The sequence below is a fragment of the Monodelphis domestica genome, chromosome 6, assembly GCF_027887165.1.
Source record: "Monodelphis domestica isolate mMonDom1 chromosome 6, mMonDom1.pri, whole genome shotgun sequence".
In the NCBI taxonomy this organism is placed as follows: domain Eukaryota; kingdom Metazoa; phylum Chordata; class Mammalia; order Didelphimorphia; family Didelphidae; genus Monodelphis; species Monodelphis domestica.
The window spans coordinates 63,221,298-63,243,276 of NC_077232.1; the positions used below are offsets into that span (position 1 = coordinate 63,221,298).

The window sequence follows — 21,979 nt, forward strand, 5'->3', positions numbered from 1 at the left end:
CCCTCAAGGAGCTGTATGTCCCCTAGAATTTTGTCAGAGGTCCTGTCCTGCCTGCCACTGAGTCACCTTATTGTTGGGCAGCAGAAAGTTGTATCTCTGTACTGGGGATGGTTATCCAGGGACAATATCCTCTTGCCTCGAACATGGGCTGTTTGTGTTTAGCTGAATTAGATTTGGGTGGGATCAAAGATGTAATTTTTTAAGTTTCTAAATCTTGTAGGAAAGTCTCATTTTCTTACTTTCAACCATTAGAAAGTCTTCCAAATTTGTTTGTCGGCTCTGGGAGGGGGGAGGGAAAGAATCATGAATCATGTAAACATGGCTGACTGGGTTGGAATTTCAGAGCTTATGGGATACCTGGATTTTTCTCCCCAAGGAGGGGTTTGGGTTAGATGGGGTGCTTCATAAGGTCTCTCTCAGCTTGTAGTTACATCCTGAGAGGGGAGCCCAGCTTCCACTCCCTACATATTTCTTGAGTCTGTGCTAATGGTCCAGGGGAAGGGAGGGAAGGAGAGAGAGAAAGAGAGAGACAGAGAGAGAGAGAGACAGAGAGACACAGAGAGAGAGAGACAGAAAGAGAGAGAGAGAGAAAGAAAGAAAATGAGTGTAGGTGCCCTCAGATTGCACCCTGCTGGTCTCCTGGGTGACAGACTGTAGGATAACTCACTCTGAAATGTAGCCCCTTTAACAGACTCTCTCAAAGCTTTCCTCATGATTCCAAGGGATAAAAGGCAAGGTTCCCCACTCAGTCTCAGGCCACTTCTTTTGCTGGATTGTTCACAGTAATACAGGATTTTTAGAGGTGGAAGGGGCCCCTGTAGCCATCTAGTCCTACTCTTGTCTAAAAGGATTCCCTACTATGGCATAGCCAATCATTGGCCATCTGGCCGCCATGTTGAAACCCTCTAATGTGGGACTTTCCTGGACTCTTAAGGGGAGAATGTGTATGTATGTGCATGTATGGTAAAGCCCAACAGGCTCAGATTCCTTTCATCTGGCCAAAATTAGAGTGTGAACTTAAGGTTCTCTGCATTCCAATTTTACTCATAATTCCAAAGAAGCTTTGAGTTCCTTTCTTGGTCTTTGATTCTTTGAAGTTTGGAAACTAAGCTATCATTGCCACTGTTCTTGTCTGTCCTTCAGGGGAAGTCAGCCTTGTGGTCACACCTATTGCATTATCAGGAAAATCGACAAAGAAAGCTGACGTCAGGAAGCTTGAGTACCTCAGGTAAGGCAGTCTCTTCTTTCTAGGGAAGAATCTATCCTTTGCTAGCTGTCTGATGTTGGCCAAAGTCCTTTAACCTCCCTGGACCTCAGTTTCCTCATTGGTAAAATGAAGGTTTGGACTGGATGGCTTTTGAAGTCCATTCTAGTTAGAGACCTCTGATCCTACGAATCTAGCTGCTGCTGCTTCTTTAAAAAACCCTAACCCTATCCCTAAACCCCCTCAAAACCCCTACTTTCTGTCTTAAAATCACTACTGTGTCTTGGTTTCAAGGCAGAAGAGAAGAATGGTCTAGGCAATGGGGGTTAAGTCACTTGCCCAGGGTCACGCAGCAAGGAAGTGTCTGAGGCCAGATTTGAACCCAGAATCTCCCATCTCTGGGCCAGACTCTCCATCCAGTGAACTACCTAGCTGCCCCTCTAGCTTCCTTAAAAGAGGGATTGTTTCATTGTGTTTCTTTACCCAATGATCTAGCAAAGTGCTTGTGATATAATAGTTGTTTAGTTAACGTATAGTGATTGATTGAGTTAAATCTCTTCCACAAAATACTCCAAATCAGATCTTTGCTTCCAGGAAGCCGAAAAGGCTATGAAATGTTTTCTGAATCATAAGGCCCTCAAATGGCATTCATTGGCATCATAGCCAGCATTGTGTGTTTTCTATAATTATAGAATAATAATAACATTAGTATAATAATAGTATTATTATAATACATGTTTGTTGGATCATATTAATAGCAATACTTATAATTATTAGCATAATATATAATAATTATATAATTATAAGAAGAAGGCTAATATTTTATCCTTTCTTTTAAAATTACAAAATATTTTTACCTGTTATCTGGTGAGATAGTTTTATTAGCCCTCATTTTAGAGAGGGAAAAACTGAGGCTCCATGGAATAAAAGAAATTGCCCAGGCTCAACCAGGGAGTAAATGGTAAAGCAAGGGGGAAGTATCCAGCTTGGCCCCAACTTCATAGAGACTCCATAATTAGAGTGCTAGAAAGCATCTGGAATATGTAAGTTCAAATCTGACCTCAGATATTTACTAGCTGTATGGCCCTGGGCAAGTCATTTAACCCCACATACCTCAGTTTCTTCCTCTGTAAAATGGGGACAGTAATAGCACCTTACAGGTTGTTGTGAGGGTCAAATGAGATAATATTTATAATAACTACTTTGTAAAACATTTAAATAAAACCCTCTATAAATGCTAGCTATTACTACTACTGTTATTGTCATTAACAATATACCATTTGTACACAAGATGCCATATATATACAAGAATATGAGAGAATACATGGGGGCAAAGGATTTATCATCCAGACAAAAGTGTACTCTTCAGAGAATTTGGGGATGGACGGGACCCTCATTACTGAGAAATGGGATGAGGGAAGATTTCTTGGAGTGGGTGGTACCTGAGCTGGTCCCTGCAGGCAGAGATGAGGAGGGAGTTCATTCATTCCTGGGATAGGGAATTTCCTGCTAGAGTGTTTCAAAAGTAGGTAGAAAGGCCAAATGGGATCAGGGATTGGTGCATGAGGTGAATTCCTTTGGGATGGGAAAAAGAACACGTGAGGAGGAGTAATGATGCGGAAAAGAATGGTAAGGTCAGTTGGAGTCAGATGATGGAGGACTTTAAACACCAAACTGAGGGACCACTATTTTATAATAAAGCCCCAAAGGAGAGACTGGATGAGATCTGCATATAAGGAAAAAGAGATAGACTGGAGGGGGGGAGCCTGGAGGCAGAAGCCAGTTGGGCGGTGTTTGTCCATCTGCACATCTAGGTAGATGTCTACATGTGTACATGTATATACACAAACATTTATGTCCCCATTTTGGTCACTACCCAAATCTCCTTGGAAATGCTCAGTTGGTTGAGTCTTGTTTTTAGGAATACTATTGGATTCAGAACGAAGGAAATCTGATGCAAGCTCCGCCATGCCTCCCCTAAGGATCTCCCTCATCCAGGATATGAGGTTTGTTTGCATTCACAAAGGGTCTTGGGTAAGCGACTTAGCATTCCATTGACCAGTGTGTGGTCCAGACTAATCTTCGAGGCTTTCTTTGCATTATCTCCCTCCTGGGCAATTTATTTTTTATGAGACTTTTGTAGGTTTCTTTAGATATTTGGGAGTTTTTGTTTTTAAATTTCTTGATCGAAACTATAAACTTTGCTATAAGAAAGTAGTATATTCCAAGACCTGCAATGGCTTTTAGAAACAACTTTGAGCTACTGAAACAAGACAGTTGGGTGTAGAAGTGGCCTTTCACCCTTAGAGCCCCTTGAAGCAACATCTCATAATCAACAAACATTGAGGAACTTTAAAGAGTGGAGAGGGGTCTCCTGTAGGCGCTGTTGGAACTTGTCATCCTTCCCTCCCTTGGGGACCACTGAAGTAAGTCTTCTTTCCTTCCAGGCACATCCAGAACATTGGGGAGATCAAAACTGATGTTGGCAAGGCCAGGGCATGGGTTCGACTGAGCATGGAGAAGAAATTGCTTTCCCGGCACCTAAAGCAGCTGCTTTCAGATCATGAACTCACCAAGTAAGAAGAATCTGCATGCCCTTCCTGTAGGGAAGACAGATGATGAGTGTGAGGCAGATTCAGAGTATGGGAGGAATGTGGTTAAGAAATCTGTGGGTGAACCCTTCTCCTGGGGCTGTGCACCCTCTGCTGTCGTGTTCCAGTTTTGTGTGTTGGTTTTGCAGTGTCTCCTTCTCTTCTCCCGTATCCCATTCACAGTGAATTCTGTGTCAGAATTCTATCTTTTCATTCTGTTTTCCCCAAGACATAGAAGGGATTCTATTCAGGTGTGGGAAGATAGCCTCCAAGAACTCTTAGAACTTGAGGATTCTGTGAATTGTCTTGTCCAGGCTTGAAGATGTATTATAGAAGAGTCTAATCTTTTACAAGAGTACTTTATAAATCAATAAACTGATCTTTAAGAATTAAGAATAGCGTGGTTTGGTAGGTCTTTATACCTAAATGAAAATTCACTTCACCAAGTTCCTATTTACTAATTATCCAGGGGATATGGCATTGTACAACTCATTCTTGGGAAACGAACTATCAGAAACCTGTTTAAGTTTGTTGTTGTTTTTTAAAATAACCTAACCTTCTGCTTTAGTATCCCAGGGCAAGGGTTAAGTGACTTGCCTGGAGTCACATGGATAGGAAGTATCTGAGGTCAAATTTGAACCTAGGACCCTCTGGTCTCAAGGCTTGGCTCTCAATTTACTGAGCTATCTAGCTCCCCCTTAAAGTCTTAAAAATTTTTTTTTGAGAAATAAGTTTCAGGGACTATGAATGGCAAGGTTAGAAACAATTCTACATCATACACAAAAAGTGATAATCTTTGCTTGATGACTGTCAGTGAGGGTAAACTCACTGCCTTCCCAAGTTATCCCATTCTACTTGCAGGTGGTTCTTAAGTGTTCAGAAGTATTGCCTTACAACAAACCTAAATTTGCTTTTTTCACAACTTCCACCATTTCAGGACCCTTGTAGAACAAACCCAATTGCTTTCTTTCCCATGATAAGCCCACAAAGAAAGAAAAGGTTAGAGAGTGAAAGTCGAGGGTTCCTGGAGCTGTTGAGAGAGAGGAGTGTGGTGGGTCTACTACATGTTGATTGGTGGAAAGAGCTGGTGATGCTGAAAAATCTTCCCAGGTCAGAAAGTGGGGCCAAATCCAAGATGCTGAAATTAATCTATCTATCTATCTATCTATCTATCTATCTATCTATCTATCTATCTATCTATCTATCTGTCTGTCTGTCTGTCTGTCTGTCTGTCTGTCTGTCTGTCTGTGTACCTATCTATCTATGTACCTATGTATGTATGTATCTATTCGTTCATTCATTCATTTATTTATTCATTTATGTAGCTATTTGTTTATTTACTTATTTATCAATCCATATATTTACCTAATTTTTATTTGCTTGTTCGTTCATTCATTCATTCATTCATTTATTTATTTATTTTCAAACTCTTACCTTCCATCTTGGGATCAATACTGTGTATTGGTTACAAGACAGAAGAGTGGTAAGGGCTAGGCAATGGGGGTTAAGTGACTTGCCCAGGGTCACACAGCTGGGAGGTGTCTGAGGCCAGGTTTGAACCTAGGAAGATGATGAAATTTAATATGGAGAAGTGTAAAGTCTTTCACTTGAGCTCAAAAAGTCAACTTCTTCAAATCTAAGATGGGGGAGATATTGCTTAACAACAACTCATCTAAAAGATGGTGGAGGAGTTCTAGTGGCCCAGCAGTGCAGTCCAAGTCAACAGTATAATATAGTGGTCAAGAAAGCTGATGGGGTCTTCAACTGCCTGAAGAGAGATGTAGTCTTCAGGATCGGGGAGATGATAGTCTTATGGTACTTCTTGGTCAGACCCCATTTGGGGTATTGTATTCCATTCTGGAGATCCCATTTTTAAGAAGGACATTAATAAGCTAGAGAATGTTCAGTGGAGGTAGCCAGGATGGTGAAGGATGACTTGAATAAATGGAGATATTTAGCCTGGAGAAGGAAAGATTTGGCAATAGGGGAGGAGAAGCATGACATGATAACCAGCTCCCCATGTCTGAAAGACTTTATCATGGAAGGAGCAGAGGGATTAGGTTTGTTCTCTTGGGCTCCAGATGACAGAATGAGCAGCAGTGGTGGGAGTTGTGAAGAGGCAAATATGGGTTTGTTGTAAGGAAATACTGGTGAACACTTAAGAGTCACCCACAAGTGGAAGCGGGCACTTTGGGAAGGCAGTGAGGTCCCCACCACTGGAGTTTCTCAAGCAAAGATTGGATTGCTGCTTGTTGAGTAAGGCAGATTCCATTCAGATGTGGGAAGATGCCCTCTGAGGTCTTCTAGATCTTGAGGATTCTGTGAATTTTAAGATTGTAGAAGAGAACCTTGGGAAAACCTGATTACTTTTTCATTGATTTGAAGGAAGGAGTCATGTGGCAGGGTAGAAAGAGATCCTAGCCTGGCATCTCCTGTCTGGGTGACCCTGGACAAATCTCTTAGCCACTTGGAGCCTCAGTCTCCTCTTCTGTAAAATGAGGGCATTATACTACCAGACTTCCAAGGTCTTTCTAGTACCATGATTCCTGGAACACTACAGTGTGACCTTGTTTCCATTGTAGTCTTTAAGGAAGAGAGAGAACAGCTGAGGGCAGCCCTGCCTGTTCTTCCCCTTCAAGCAGTGTGAAGGTCTTTCCTCCTCGGGCTGGCCAGATCCCTGGTCCTCTCGAGCCTCTGCTCTCTCCCTGAGGCTGATGTGTGGCCTTTTCTTGGCAGGAAGTTGTACAAACGCTATGCTTTCCTGCGCTGCGATGACGAGAAGGAGCAATTCCTTTATCATCTTTTGTCCTTCAACGCTGTGGACTATTTTTGCTTCACCAATGTCTTCACGACAATCAGTGAGTAGTTCTTACCTCCTGTCCCTGATCTGCCTTTTTGGACCAACTATCTGGCAGCTTCTCTCTCATCCTTTTTTCCTTCTTTTTCTTAAAAAAAAAAGGCAAACTGTTGGCCTTTTGAATTTATGTGTTTGTATATACGTATGTGAGAGTATATTGTATATTTATATTTGTGGTGGGCAATGTGTACGTATGGGTGTATTGTGAGCGTGGGTATGTATATACTATGCGTGTGTGTGTTCACACAAATGCACATTGGCCATAAACAGCTGTTTGTTCTGAAAACTATTCAGCTTGACCCTCTTCTGGTTGGTGAGCATAACTCTCTGGGTCAGCATGCTGCCAATATGGTTCTGGTTGTTTCACAAAGCAGTCTGGGTCGTTCTCGGTCTCCATCTGGTGCCAAGGGCACCATTCAGACCCAGGGCACTTCCAGACCTGGAAAGAGGGGGTAACAAAGCTGGAAGGCCAGGCCCTTTTAAAACCACACAGCATACCCCTCTCATTTTGCAAAAAAAGTGTTCTGTGGCGTTGCCTTCTCTGAGGAAGGCATGGATGACTTTGGACAGAAGGGGTAAGAAATGCACTACTACAGTGTAATCTTGTGAAGGAGGCAGGAAAGACTCGGGTTCTAGTCAGTTTTTCCCCTCTCTGTAAAAGGGAAGAGGATGTTCTGAGGACAAACTGAGAGGATGAGAACACTTTGGAAGCAAAGTTACAAACTTGAGTCAGATGAAGACTAATAACAGCATTACTAATATTATTTGAAGACAAGATCATCCACTGAGTTCTGGGATTTAAAGCCTGTATATGAATGCTGAAATCTTGAGGTTCTGGAAGTAGACTTTCTCTAATAAAGGGATTTTTTACTTTAGTGCTTGAATTTAAATTTAAAAAATACACACACACACATCTCCTTTCACTGTATTTCCATATAAAATTGGTTTCCTTTGTAATCTTTTGTGCTTTCTGTTAGGTATTTATTCCGAGAAGGGATCTGTAGTCTACTTAGTGCAAAGTGGTCCATGTCACAGAAAAAGTAAAAAAAAAACCAACAACCAAACGTTTGCATTTTTCCTTATGAATTTATATATGCACACATATCCCCCTTCTGTATTTCCATATAAAATTGGCTTTCTTTGTAATCTTTTGTACTTAATGTTAGGCATTTATTCTGAGAAGGAATCTGTAGGCTACTTACTACAAAATGGTCCATGTCACAGAAAAAGTAAAAAAAAAAAGCCAAACGTTCACATTTTTCCTTATGAATTTATTATACATACACACACATCCCCCTTCTGTATTTCCATATAAAATTGGTTTCCTTTGTAATCTTTTGTGCTTTTCTGTTAGGCATTTATTCTGAGAAGGAATCTGTAGGCTACTTAATGCAAAGTGGTCCATGTCACAGAAAAAATAAAAAAACAACAACAATCAAACACTTGCATTTTTCCTTATGAATCAGCAGAATCATGAATTTTCATCTCTTTTCCCTATGAGGAAACTCATCGTTTGGCCCAGACGTTTGCTAAGATTAAAATTCTCTGGAGACTGTATTGTAATGTATATGTATTTATTAAATGATTTTAATAAGCAGGTCAGAAAATGAAAAGACTTGTGGTTGGCTGTCCCCTCGGCATGCCTCCTCCTCGACAGCGCTGGCATTCTTCTAGCCTCCTTCCCTGAGCCAGGGGTGCAACCACACCACAGATGCACCAGCGCCCACCTAGCCACCTCCTCCATCTGTGATTTGGAGGAAAAAGAGGAGTACTTCCTTTTCCCAACTCTGCTTTAAACTCCTGGGGACACCTCTTTTCTGAGTCCCTCTGATTTGGCAGCCTCTGCTGAGGACAGAGGCAAGTGTCTACGGGACTCCAGTCCCCCCAGATTGCCTGCCTCTCTCCCTTTCTCAAATAGTTTGCTGATTGATAAGCACCAGCCTTTGTTCTTAATTTTATCAAAGGGTGGGACTGAATGGCAGCCTAATTCAGTCAGAGAATAGACTATTTTCAAACTTGGGTATGAAATTTTCCTCTTTTAAACTTTAAAGTCAGTCTTAGGGTACCAAGAAAATAGAAAAGGGGTGCAGGCTAGCGTTCAATTCTCACACATTTCTCTACCACTAATTAGAGGAGCTTTGAGGAGCTCAGGAACTCTAGGGCCCTATGAAGATCTTTAAACTCCTGCCTCCAGTTTTAAACTATAAATAAAAATAACTAACACTTATATTGTGCTTTAAGGTTAGTGTAAAGATTAAATTTTAGGGAACATGGGGAGACTGAGGCAGGTAGAAATTAGTTTCTCTCTGCAAGGAGTATTATATTTTTTAGAGGTTTATTAAAGTTAAGGATTAAAAGAAAATACAGGATAAGAAAAAACACGTGTCTAGGCCAGAGGCCTAGACCTCACCTACATTATGGAAAGAGCTGTGTCTGCTCCAAAACGGAAGTCCTTAACTCACGTGACCGCTCTGAAGGAAAGCTGTCTGCGGGCGTCCTCCCTCTCCAAGCTCCTAACACCAACTCCCCGTCTAGCTCTCTCCACAGGAAGTGAGCGAATTCCAGAGGCTGTTCCCTACCTCACTTCCTGTGTCTCACAAATCCAATGGTTGGCTCTAGCTTGGCTTAGGACAGCCCAGGTGGGCAGTTAGTTATTTCTGATTTGTCATTGACTAGCGCATGCCCGTGTAGTGTGGGTGTGCACAATTTTTGGGTGCTAGACCAAGATGGAGACTTTTAAAATTCACAATCCCCCCTGATGATGATTGGGAGACTAGTCTCCCCAATTGATCACTAAACATAAGCATACTGCACCCCAAAAATTTCTAACTATAAGTGTATACAAAAATTTTTTTTACCCACTAAGAGGAAAATTGTAATAGTTGTAAATATGGGGAAATAGAGGAGAGAGAAGGACAGCAAACCAATGTTTTGCTGGGCGCATTGACAAAAGCCAATTAGGGGGCAGTCCCCTTTGGCATAAGAGTGTACATTCAAAAATGTTCAATGTTCAATCAATATATTTAGTTAACTAAATCCAGAGAATGAACTGTTTGCAGAAAGATATCTAAACCTTTTCACTACAGGAAGATCCAGAATGAACCTTGGGGTGTGGTTGATTGAACATTTTTGAATGTACACTCTTATGCCAAAGGGGACTGCCCCCTAATTGGCTTTTGTCAATGCGCCCAGCAAAACATTGGTTTGCTGTCCTTCTCTCTCCTCTATTTCCCCATATTTACAACTATTACAATTTTCCTCTTAGTGGGTAAAAAAAATTTTTGTATACACTTATAGTTAGAAATTTTTGGGGTGCAGTATGCTTATGTTTAGTGATCAATTGGGGAGACTAGTCTCCCAATCATCATCAGGGGGGATTGTGAATTTTAAAAGTCTCCATCTTGGTCTAGCACCCAAAAATTGTGCACACCCACACTACACGGGCATGCGCTAGTCAATGACAAATCAGAAATAACTAACTGCCCACCTGGGCTGTCCTAAGCCAAGCTAGAGCCAACCATTGGATTTGTGAGACACAGGAAGTGAGGTAGGGAACAGCCTCTGGAATTCGCTCACTTCCTGTGGAGAGAGCTAGACGGGGAGTTGGTGTTAGGAGCTTGGAGAGGGAGGACGCCCGCAGACAGCTTTCCTTCAGAGCGGTCACGTGAGTTAAGGACTTCCGTTTTGGAGCAGACACAGCTCTTTCCATAATGTAGGTGAGGTCTAGGCCTCTGGCCTAGACACGTGTTTTTTCTTATCCTGTATTTTCTTTTAATCCTTAACTTTAATAAACCTCTAAAAAATATAATACTCCTTGCAGAGAGAAACTAATTTCTACCTGCCTCAGTCTCCCCATGTTCCCTAAAATTTAATCTTTACATTAGCAAAACACTTTAGGATTCTAGGATCAAAATTGTGTAGTTGGGAAGGACCTCAGAGGCTATCTTGGTTGGTCTCCTCATTTTACAGATGGGAAAACTGAGGCCAAGGAAAGTTAAGTATAACTTAAGGTCACACAAATAGTAACATCAGAAGTAGAATGTGAACCCAGATCACCGGACTGCAGATATTCCCTTATTTGATCCACAGCAACCCTGCAAAGTTGGTGCTCTTATTACCCTCATTTTCCAGATGAGGAGTCTGAGGGAGGTCAAATGACTTTCTGAGGGTCATTCAGTTCGTCAGTGTCAGAGGCAGGGTTTGAACTCAAGTCCCTCATCTAGCATTCTGTCAACCACCCCACAGTCTCTCTTCACCCTGCCAGCACGGAGCTGGGGATGAGCCAGAGGTGTTGGCCGTGAGTCAGATCTGTGTGCTTGCAGGATGCAGCCTTGTTCCCTGAGCTCTCTTTAACTTCTCTGCTCCGAGTTGGATCCTCAGAGCTGAGGAGTCTCTGCTGGGCTCTCATGACACTGAGCCCTACAGTGGGGGCTCTTTGCTCTCCCCTCCTTGGCTCCACAGGGCAGGGACATGCTGGGGCTACCACTGGGTGTCAGGAAGGGCCGGCCGTGGGGCCAAAGGGGTCTCCCTCCCAAATTAGAGTAGCATCCTCCGGCCTGACTCCAGCCTAGCCTCAAAAGCCCCCTGTGTCTTTCCCCCTCACAGTGATCCCGTACCACATCCTGATCATCCCCAGCAAGAAGCTGGGTGGCTCCATGTTCACGGCCAACCCTTGGATCTGCATTTCGGGAGAGCTGGGAGAGACGCAGATCCTTCAGGTTCCCCGGAATGTCTTGGAGATGACCTTTGAGGTATGCTCTCAGGAGAGATCATTGGGTCCTCGTTTCTCCTGGGCTCCAGTTAGGTCCCCGTCCCCACCTTCTTCTTCTTCTTCTTTTTTTTTGGACTCGACAGTACCAGAATCTGGGGAAGCTCACCACCGTCCAGATTGGCCATGATAACTCGGGGTTGTACGCCAAGTGGCTGGTGGAGCATGTGATGGTCCGAAATGAGATCACAGGACACACCTATAAGTAAGAGGGTCCACAGCCCCACTCTTCTGGGTGGGAAGGGAATGGATGTTTTTGGAGGGCTGACTCCACCTCAACAGGAACCTGGATATTCTACCCCCGAGACCCTTCCTCCACATTTCTGCTTCTTTGATAAGGAAATGATCACAACCGTACCCCAGACATCCATGCCCTCGGGTGTATGTGGGTGGGGGTGTCCAAGGCATCTCCTTGGTGACTCTGGCATACCTGCAGGTTCCCCTGTGGCCGGTGGCTGGGGAAGGGGATGGATGACGGGAGCCTGGAGCGGATTCTGGTCGGAGAACTGCTCACCTGTCACCCAGAAGCAGATGAGAGGCAGTGCCGAACGCCCCCCTTGCAGCAGTCACCCAGCATGATCCGGAGGCTTGTCACCATCTCTCCCAGTAACAAGCCCAGTAAGTTGGAAGGGGAGGGCTTGGGCCTGGCTAGCCAAGAGGCATTGAGCCTTTCCTTGTCTCTGTAAAAATTAAAATTAATCTCCAATAATACAAAAAAATTATTTTAAGAGATTTATTAGTAATTATTAGATATAAAGGAATGAAAGGGATATAAAATAAAAACCACGTGCCCATGGCTAATCAGCTAGTTCAAAATCCCCTCACTTACTGCCACCATGCTCCTGACAGGAAGCCAAAGAGGGTGGGACCCTCCACCCACTGCCTAATATCCCCTGTCTACAGGAAGTACGTAACAACAGGAAGTCAGTGGGCTCCCAGGAAATGTAGTTTTTAGGGTAACAGATTTTCAATTATACATCTCTCACCCTCCAGGACAAACACTTTTTCTCCTTTTACTGAAGAGGGTGGACAGGGCACTCTTTGGCTTGTGTGGTCAGAGAGGAGGTCACAGAGCTCTGGGGTGACTAAAGGGAGCCTACCCAGAGGCCTTCACTCCCCTTTCGTTCAGCACACCATGGTCCTTAGAGCTCTGGCTGGGCCTGTGGGTGGCTCATGGTACGTGGTGTTCTGCTGCTTCCATGCAGCTTTGTCATGAACCCTGATCCATTGCCTCAGTTTCTCTTTCTGGCTTGAGGCTTGTCCCAGGATGACCCTTTCCCTCTGAATCCTATGATGCTGTGGCCTGCATTACCAGAACTTTTCCCCTTTGCCGGGGTCATGGCTTCCCTTAGTCCTGGTTGGGAGGTGGGGGGAGGAGAGGGAATGACCCACAAAGGAATGAACCTCAGCTTTGGTTCTGTCTTGTGCAGAGTTAAACACAGGACAGATCCAGGAGTCCATTGGGGAGGCTGTCAATGGCATCGTCAAGCATTTCCACAAGCCGGAGAAAGAGGTGAGACTCCCCTAGGGGGGTGGCCTGGGAGCTGAGGGAGCCCAGGGGGACACGAGGGAAAGGAGGCCTGGCTTCAGAGGGAAGAGACCTCAGTTTGAGGCCTGGCTGTGCCCTGGGCCAGCGTGGTGGACAAAATGACTTCCCTGTCTGGAAGCTCCATAAAAGAAGACACTTGATTTCCTCCACTCTAACGACGGAAGTTGTTATTATTACTTGTGTTGGAGCAGCTCGTGTTGTGGATGGGGCTTTCTAGACCATGCAGACGGCTTTCGTATTCTTGGTCCAGTGGCTTCCCTGCCACTGGATTGGGGGGCAGCGTGTTTGGGGGTAAGGGGCGAGGGGAAGAAGAAATGATGTCATTGTACTCCTCAAGAAAGAGACAAGAGTTAGACCCCAGCGCCCAGGGGAGCCCCTGCTAGGAATTCCTTCATTTCGCAGCCATCCCCGTGGGGTGGCCTTGTGGTCTCTGGAGGCCACTGTGAGTTAGGGGGGCTGTGGGCCTCGCTGCTCAGCCTCAGGCCTGCTGGGGGTGGCGCACCACCTGCCCCGTCTTGGTTGGGGCCCCACAAGAAGACAAGGCACCGGTGGGACCCAAGGGCTTCCTGGCTGTTTTGCAGCGAGGCAGCCTGACGCTCCTGCTCTGTGGCGAGTGTGGCCTGGTGTCTGCCCTGGAGCAAGTCTTTCAGCATGGATTTAAATCCCCTCGGCTCTTCAAAAACGTCTTCATTTGGGATTTTCTGGGTGAGTTGAGGTGAGGGCCACACATGATGGGAGGGGAAAGCAGAAGGGAGGGTATAGAGGGCGTCCATTTGGGGTGAGACCGCTACCTCCCTGTTGAACCATTCCCACTTAGCCAGCAGCTGTGACATCCTCTGTGCTGGACCCCTCAAAGGCCAGAAAGATGACGAGCTGAGGGGCAGATGGGAGAAAGAGGGATTACTGGGAGGCAGATGTAGGCTCTCAATATCAGGCAAAAGTCTTAACAATTGGGGAAATAGGCTTCCTGGGAAGGAGGTGAGCTCCTCATTGCTAGAAATGTCCAGGGTTTGGGCAGATTGTAGAAAAGACTCCTGAAGTAGTAGTTAGCCTTGAGGCCTTCTAGGGTTCCCCCACCTCTGGGATTCTGAGGATTGACAGGTGTCTCACCCTAGGCCAGGGTGTACTCACTCCCCCCAAACTGTGAGCCGGCTGGTCTCTAAGATAGAGCAGCAGGAAGGTCCCTCATGTAGATGGTGTATCGAGGAGAATATTGTAGGCATGGATTTTTTGTTTGCTGCCTGGGCACCATTTAATTGGCTATTTACATCTGTGTGTGTCTGCCTGTCTGCCTACATGCCTGCATGTGTGCCTTAGGAGAAGGATTGGGGATGGACCACATCTTTTTTTTTTCCCTAGAGAGTGACAGATTCGTAGGGGGAATAAATGAATAGGGTTGGGGAAAGGTAATTCAAAAGTACAACGTAAGGTGCTTGAAATCAGGGACTGTCTCCTTTTTGAGTCCTAACTGTGGGATGTCACCAAGTTCCCTTGTTTGAGATGGCTGAGAGATAGGGAAACCCCGTGTCCCTCCCCAAGGGTCTTGGCCGGGCAAGAGGTGCCCTATTAGGCACTTATGTTGGTGGTTTAATTATATTGAACAAGCAGCATTTTTCTTTTTAACTCAGTTCTTCCCCTCCTTCTCATCCTTCCAAAGAGGGCCAGGTAATGACCTAGAATCTAGAGACCTGGTTCTGTCCCTCTCATTGTGTGATCCTGGGCAACTTCCTTGCTGTCCCTGGGCATCAGTTTCTTCTGTAAAATGAAGGGACTGAGACTTAATGAGTCCTAAAAACTCTAGAGACTTCCAGTGCCCATTGTTTTATGGTTCTTTGCTTCTTTTAAATAGAAAGCATTTTAGGGGCAGCTGGGTGGCCCAGAGATGGGTGGTCCTAGATTCAGATCTGGCCCCAGATACTTCCTAGATGGGTGACCCTGGGCAAGTCACTTAACCCCAATGGCCTAGACCTTACCGCTCTTGTGCTTTGGTCCCAATGCTTAGTATAGATTCTTAGAAGGTAAGGGTTATTAAAAAAAAAATTAAGGATAGGAAACACAAAACCATTTAAAGTTATTTAAATAAATATTTAGCTAGGATCTTAGCACTGTATTCTATCTACCTATTCATCAAATTGAATCAAACCACAAATAGTTATGAAGCTTCTGGGGAGACAAAGACGAAGACAATCCTCATCCTCCAGGAATTTAGGTCCTGCTTGGGGATTGGGGCAGGTAGAGGCCCAACATGGGCATGGATAAATAAATGCAAAGCCTTCGAGACAAGGTAAACCTAAGGCATATCCACAGGCAGAGAGCACCAATGGTTAAAATATACCACAATGACAGTAATAATGTTTAAAAATCAGTTGTGTAGGTAGTTAGGAGAAAAGGGGTCAAGGATTGGGTGGAAGGGATGGAATGGAGATGGGCAGACATCGGAAGGGTGGCTTCTGGCAGGACAGACATGCCACTGAGGACAAAACCTTCTCATCTTCTTTAAAGAAAAAGCACAAACGTACTATGAGACCCTTGAACAGAGCGATCTTGTCCCCGAGGAGAACTGGCAGACGAGGGCCAGAAACTTCTGCCGCTTTGTCACCGCCATCAACAACACCCCCCGCAACATTGGCAAAGATGGCAAGTTCCAGATGTTGGTGTGTCTGGGAGCCAGGTATGCCTTCAGTCGGCCATGCGTGCCCTCCCCAGGCTACGGTCCGGGGAAGAAGTCCCCTCTGGACAGTTTTGTGCCTGTGGTCAAAGCTCAAAGGCAGCTCTTTAAGAATGTAGCTCCAGCTTGGCTGTCCGAACATCCGTGGTGCAGAAACCAGAAAAAATAGTTCATGGCGCCCTACCTTCAGGCGAACCAAAGAAGCCTTTTTCATGTGTGATAAATTTCCTGAGTGTATATGGGCAGGTTGCTATTTTATCCATCTTGGGAAAGGTGCCTGCATCAGTGAAGCGAGGGCAAGGAGGGCAGAATGTTACATGGAGAGGGCAGGAATCTTCCTGGGATTGGTATACTTTCCTGGGCACCAATCTTGGACCACTTATGCCTTCTCATTCTGGGTGTTCCTTACCTCTCTTGGTTCATAAATCCTCCATCAGAAAACCATTCACAGAGCTAGAGGCTTCCCTCTGCTTCTTCCAGTATATCCCGGATCCCTGTCTAGTACTAGTTTTGTTTTCTCTCTCGCCTTCTCTTTTCTGGTCCAACCTGCCCATGACGACGACGATGTCTTCTCCTGTCTGATGCCCCTTTGGGTCACCTGCAGTTATGATTTTACTGAGATAATGGAACTCCATGATTTGTAGCCATTGAACACCACTAGAAGACTAGATCTGGGTTTAAAAAGGGATGATGGAGAGGCATCCTAGAAGTCCTTCCTGACCTCCAATCCCACCCAGTTTCATTTCCATTTCCTGTTGAACTATGGGCCCAGCTCACTGTCTATCTGCAAGGGTATTTAATATGGAAATACTGATGGCCCAGACCAGTCTATGAATTACCATAGTCTAGAGTGCCCTTGCTCTGGGCCTCTATCGTTGTGTCTTTCTCTCTTTGTCCTCTGCTTTGGTAAAGACTTCAGTCGCTCTAAGGATCTGTAATTTCAGATCTTAGCCCTGTTGTGTCTGCATTATTGATGCCCCAAACTTCATTGCTCTTGGGTGAGGATCTTTTCCCTATTTCATTAGGCAGGTTATTCAGCCAACAGATGTCCTGTCACAGTTTCTGGTCCTTTCATAGAAGTCTTTTCAGCTTGGTAGGGTCTGGATGGGGTGTCTCCTAGGCTTTTTGTGCTTCCTTGACATTGCTCTTGACCACCCAGCAGTCACTTTTCATGCCCAGAGTAAGACTTAAGGGAAGGAGATTCATATACAGTCTTGCAAATAAGCACACACAACACCCCCCATTTCCCCACCAAAAGACCAAAAAACTGACCAAGTTGCCAACTTCAGGGGTGTTTCATCCAGTCCCTAGGATGTCCCTGATGTGGTCTTCTCTGTGAGCCTGGTGATGATTCTTTTATTTTTAATGGAAATTTTTAATTAATTAATTAATAATATGTATCCATGGTTACATGATTCATGTCCCCCAAACCCCCAATAGCCGACGCTCAATTCCACTGGGTTTTACTTGTGTCATTGATCAAGACCTATTTCCATATTACTTATATTTGTAGGGTGATTGTTTTGAGTCTACATCCCCAATCATAACTCCATCGACCCATGTGATCAGGCAGTTGTTTTTCTTCTGTGTTTCTGCTCCCACAGTTCTTTCTCTGGATGTGGATAGTGTTCAATCTCCTAAGTAATTGTCCTGGATCACTGCATTGCTACTAGTAGAGAAGTGTCATCTTTGTGATGATTGTAATTCACTCTTTTCTCCTTTTCATTTTTGTTCTTTTTTTTCTTTTGCCATGCTCATCCTGCTGTGGGCAGAGATCACCTGTTACACCACTGGATTGCCTTGCTCGCAGACTGTCCCATCACAGCACAGATGTACGAAGACGTGGCACTTCTTAAGGACCACACACTCGTTAATTCCTTGATCCGAGTACTACAGACTTTGCAGGAATTCAATATCACGCTGGAGACATCCCTCGTCAAAGGGATTGATATCTGACCCCATCCTAGGACAAGGGGGTCCTCCTTGGGAGCCGCAGGAATGCCAGGGCCCAACTCCAGGGACCCTGCCCAGGCATGGCCTCCCCCAGAGGTTGGGGGGCCTGCGAGGAACTTGGACTTTGCATCCTGAAAGAGACTCCCCGCACAGTGCAGGAAACGGATAGGAGGTGTAAACTCGATGTAAAAAGAAAAAAAAAAGAGGATTTTGGAATAAATAATCTATTTTAGAGTCTATTTGCAGAATTGCTTTCACACTTTCATGTGAAAGAGAGTGAAGGAAGAGATGAGTCTTGAGCAGCTTATTTTCAAGCTGTGGTATTTTCCATACGTCCGGTGACCCTTTTGGCGTCCTTAGAACTTGGCCTTTGATGGGGCTTTTGGGTCCGAAAACTCAGTGGCCACATCCCATTGCTGGTATTTGCAAGGACGTTTGCCTTCTAGTCCTGGCTCTGCTACGGACTGGTCGTGTGACCCTGGCCATTTCCTCTGTCTAGGCCTCAGTTTCTTCATCTGTCAAATGAGGGGCTGGACTAGATGATCTCTAAGGTCCCTTCCAGCCCCGACATCCTGTGATTCTGTGATTCTCTTGTTTTCTATACTCACACCATCACCAACGTGTGCTTGGACGGAACCCGCCCCACTCCTGGCAAGCTGGCTGGGGAAGTGCCCTGGGCCCTGCTGGGTTTTGTTTTCAGTCACCTCAGCCCCCCTTTTCCTTTCCTTTTGGTTGTCAGTATTATTTGAGGAGGAAGGAAAGCTCATACCCAGGTCTGGGGATAGAATGTGGAGCAGAGCTTCTCCTGGCATGCTGCAGCACCTGCTCGGGAGGAAACTGAGTGTGGGTTTGGACCGCCGTGTCATTGTGTCTAGTTTTTAATTTTATTTATTTAACCTTCCATTGTGTGTTTTGTAAGTCTTTTTTTTTTAAATTTTTTAAAGAGGTAAGGCCTCTTAAAGTCTAACTGCTCTGTTAGCGTTGATTAGCGGCTGTGCCATTTCTGTTGTTCTGGGCAGTTTTAGAAACCAGTGGTCATACAGCCCACATCAATAAAACACCTGGAAACTAAACCTGCCTGCATGCTTTGAGCTTGTTGGAGGGGGCCATGGGGAGATGGGAGGGCTGCTGGGAGAGGGCAGCGTCTGCTGGGGCTCCAGGGACTATCACACCACCCTCCCTGCCTTTGCTGACTGGGGGAGACAGAGGGATACGGTCCCTGTCCGCAGAGAGCTTGGAGCCTAGAAAGGGAATGTGGTAGAGTGGAAAGAGCCCTGGATTTTTGGAAGCAGTCATGGATGGGTTCAAATCTCAGCTTTGGACAATCTGGGATTCATTTCCTGCATCTGCAGAACATGGATAATAAATTTTGCATTGCCTACTTTATAGGAAAACAAAGACAATTGCTTAGCAAACTTCCATACACTTTTGAAATGAATGGGTATTAATTAGCACAACAGAAAACCGAGACATCCAGAGACAGAAGCATGAGACAAGTTAAAGTGTGCTCAATGCCTAAAAGCCAGAAGCGCTTGGCTTGGAGAGGGAGAGGGTCTTCCCCTGGGGAAGGGGCAGCAGAGCTGGACTTGACCCCCTACACCGAGCAGCCTCAAGGGTGGCAATTTCGCCGTTTTTTCCTCTAAGGACTGAGAGAGCTTCCAGAGGTGTTGGGCGTGCTCCAAGTTTCTGTAGTGACCACAGAGAGCCAGGCTAGAGAGCAGAGTTTGGGGGACTTGCTGTGGCTCAGGAGCCCTGAAATCCTGGATTTTAACCTTGGTTCCACAACTTAACATCATTGGGTCAGAACTAGATGTTTAGATCATGAACTGGGGAATTTATGAGCTCAAAAGGACCTTTGAGGATGAAGACAGGATGACTCGGTGCAAACAGAACCAGATTTACAGGCAGAGGACCTGGGTTCAGATTTTGACCCTGCTCCTTCCAGGGTTTGTCTTCTACTTTTATTATCCCTCAAAGGAAAAGGATAAACTAGGTGGCCTAGAAGGTCCTTTCTGGCTCTGAGCCTAGGACCTCAATGATAGAATGTTGGAGCTGGGTAAGGCCCAAGTTTAGAAAGGGGCCTTCATTGGGGCATAATAATCAAAACATATTTTTGAAGTTCTAGGACCTGGGTTCAAATTCTAGTTTTGTTACTTGACACTAAGCAAATTACTTAAAAAAAATTTTTTTTTAACTCTTTCCTTCTGTCTTAGTATCAGTTCTAAGATGGAAGAGCAGTAAGGGCTAGGCAATCAGGTTTAAGTGGCTTGCAGAGGCTCACACAGTTAGGAAGTGTCTGAGGCTAGATTTGAATCAAGACCTAGCACTCTACCACTGTGCTGCCCTTTGAGCAGGCCACTTCTTTCTTCTGGCCTTTAGGTTTTTTCTTCTGTAAAATAAACTGGTTGAGTATGATGATCTCCAAGGTCCCTCTGGATCCTATAAGAACACAAGCTCAGGGGCAGCCAGGTGGCTTAGTGGATGGAGAGCCAGGCCTAGAGTTGGGAGGTTCAAAACTGACCTCAGATACTTCTTAGCTGTGTGACCCTGGGCAAGTCACTTAACTCCCATTGCCCAGCCCTTACTGCTTTTCTGCCTTGGAACCAATACACAGTAGTGAATCTAAGATGGAAGATAAAGGTTTTAAAAAATAAATAAAAAGAACCCAGGATGGATGTCAGGACCTGGAAAAGAGAGAATGTCATTAGATGAGACTCCACCCCATAGAAAGGTATTCTGGAACTTGGCTTCCTCCATCCATTTTTCTTTTCATAAATACTTCCTCTTGCCTAGACTATCATATACATGTTACCTTTTTTGATCCTTAAAATGACTGTCATAGGGTTTGGAAAGGATTATTCTTTTTTTTTTTTAAGCCCTCACCTTCCATCTTGGAATCAATACTGTGTATTGGCTCCAAGGCAGAAGAGTGTTAAGGGCTAGGCAATGGGGGTTAAGGGACTTGTTCAGGGTCACACAGCTGGGAAGTGTCTGAGGCCAGATTGAACCTAGGACCTCTCTAGACCTGACTCTCAATTTGCTGAGCCACCCAGCTGCCCCCTTTTTTACACCTTAGTGTGGATGCTTTCCTGACTTAGCTGAGAGGCAGACAGTGAATAGGGATAGAAGGAACTTAGATAGTAGAGGGGGAGGCTATGACATATCAGGAGAATCTTGAACTCTAGGGTCTGGGGGTGATGAAGACTAAGAGAAAGACTAATATAGGGGCAGAGTAACTAATGAACCATCTTCAGCCTCAAATACTGACTCACTCTGTGACCTTAAATTAATTCCTCATATTGGGAAAGACCTGAGTTCAATTCCTGGCTCTGCTGCTTATTAGCTTTGTGATCTTAAGCAAATTACGTGGGTCTCAGTTTTCTCATGTATAAAATAAGATTGCACACTACTTGACCTCTTCCTTGTAATAGTAGTAGTAGTAATGATGATGATGATAATAAATACTAGCATTCATAGACATGTCTTAAGGTTTACAAAGTACTCTTCATATTATTTCACTTGATCCTCATAACAGCCATTGGAGGGAGATATTAATATTATCCCCATTTTACAGATGAGCAAACTGAGGGCGAGAGAAACACTTAATGGGCCAGTTTGACTAGAGTGAAGTGTGCATGAAGGTGAATATTTAATTGGAGAGATAGTGAGGCACAATGGAAAGGTCTCAAGATAAGGAATCGAGGATGTGTTCAAATCTAGACTTTACTACTTAATCTCTGTGTGACCTGTGGTAATGGGGGGAAACTGAGGCCTAGGGAAATTAAGGGACTTGCCCCTGGTTCCAACAGCTAGTAGATGGTAGAGATGGGATTTGAATCTTGGACTCCTGACTCCAAGTTCAGCTCATTCTACTTCTTAGAGGTGATTTCTGAACTCATTTCCTATATTATAATTCCAAGTTCTGGACCCAGGGATTGGATCCCTGCAGAGGAGAGAACCTGAGAGTGTGTGACAATGGTAGCCAGCCTCCATACTGCTATTCTGAGGTGAAGGACTGTTGTCTCCAACTCCTAACTTGGGTTTGCTGGCAGATGCTTTTCTCTTAGTTTGTGGGCAGCTAGCTGTCTGTGGGGATGAGGTTGATTGCTTTTGAATGGATCCATTCAGGGAAAGGATGCATTTTACTCTGTCTAGACAGAACTAGAAGCAAGCCCTGAAGTGTTCCTGTCTGAGAACAGTCTGTTTTCTATAGCTTTCTGCTCCATTTTCTTTGGAGAGCTAGTGGCTATCACTTGCCAACAGCTGATCCCCAAATAATACACTAGCAGTGAGATTTTTCTGGCATTTCTACAGAATTTGGTTAAATGACAGAGTTTGGGAGGGAAGGAATGTCCTAAAATTTCATCTGTTCAACTAAACCTTAACTCT

At 44.8% G+C, this 21,979-nt stretch overlaps 1 protein-coding gene across 3 annotated transcripts in view; it reads left to right on the forward strand.

Annotated features, from left to right (window-relative positions):
* DENND5A (DENN domain containing 5A) overlaps positions 1-18,663 on the forward strand; it is a 100,742-nt gene extending 82,079 nt beyond the window's left edge. For all 3 annotated transcript variants that reach the window (XM_001379248.4, XM_007497077.3, XM_056802105.1), the window contains 11 exons: positions 1,144-1,228; positions 3,126-3,210; positions 3,652-3,780; positions 6,532-6,653; positions 11,258-11,403; positions 11,507-11,625; positions 11,857-12,038; positions 12,851-12,933; positions 13,551-13,674; positions 15,472-15,640; positions 17,410-18,663. In XM_001379248.4, coding sequence (XP_001379285.1) covers positions 1,144-1,228; positions 3,126-3,210; positions 3,652-3,780; positions 6,532-6,653; positions 11,258-11,403; positions 11,507-11,625; positions 11,857-12,038; positions 12,851-12,933; positions 13,551-13,674; positions 15,472-15,640; positions 17,410-17,593 — 1,428 coding nt within the window. In that variant the 3' untranslated portion in view covers positions 17,594-18,663. The remainder of the gene's footprint in view (positions 1-1,143; positions 1,229-3,125; positions 3,211-3,651; positions 3,781-6,531; positions 6,654-11,257; positions 11,404-11,506; positions 11,626-11,856; positions 12,039-12,850; positions 12,934-13,550; positions 13,675-15,471; positions 15,641-17,409) is intronic.
* Positions 18,664-21,979: the final 3,316 nt, after the last annotated feature.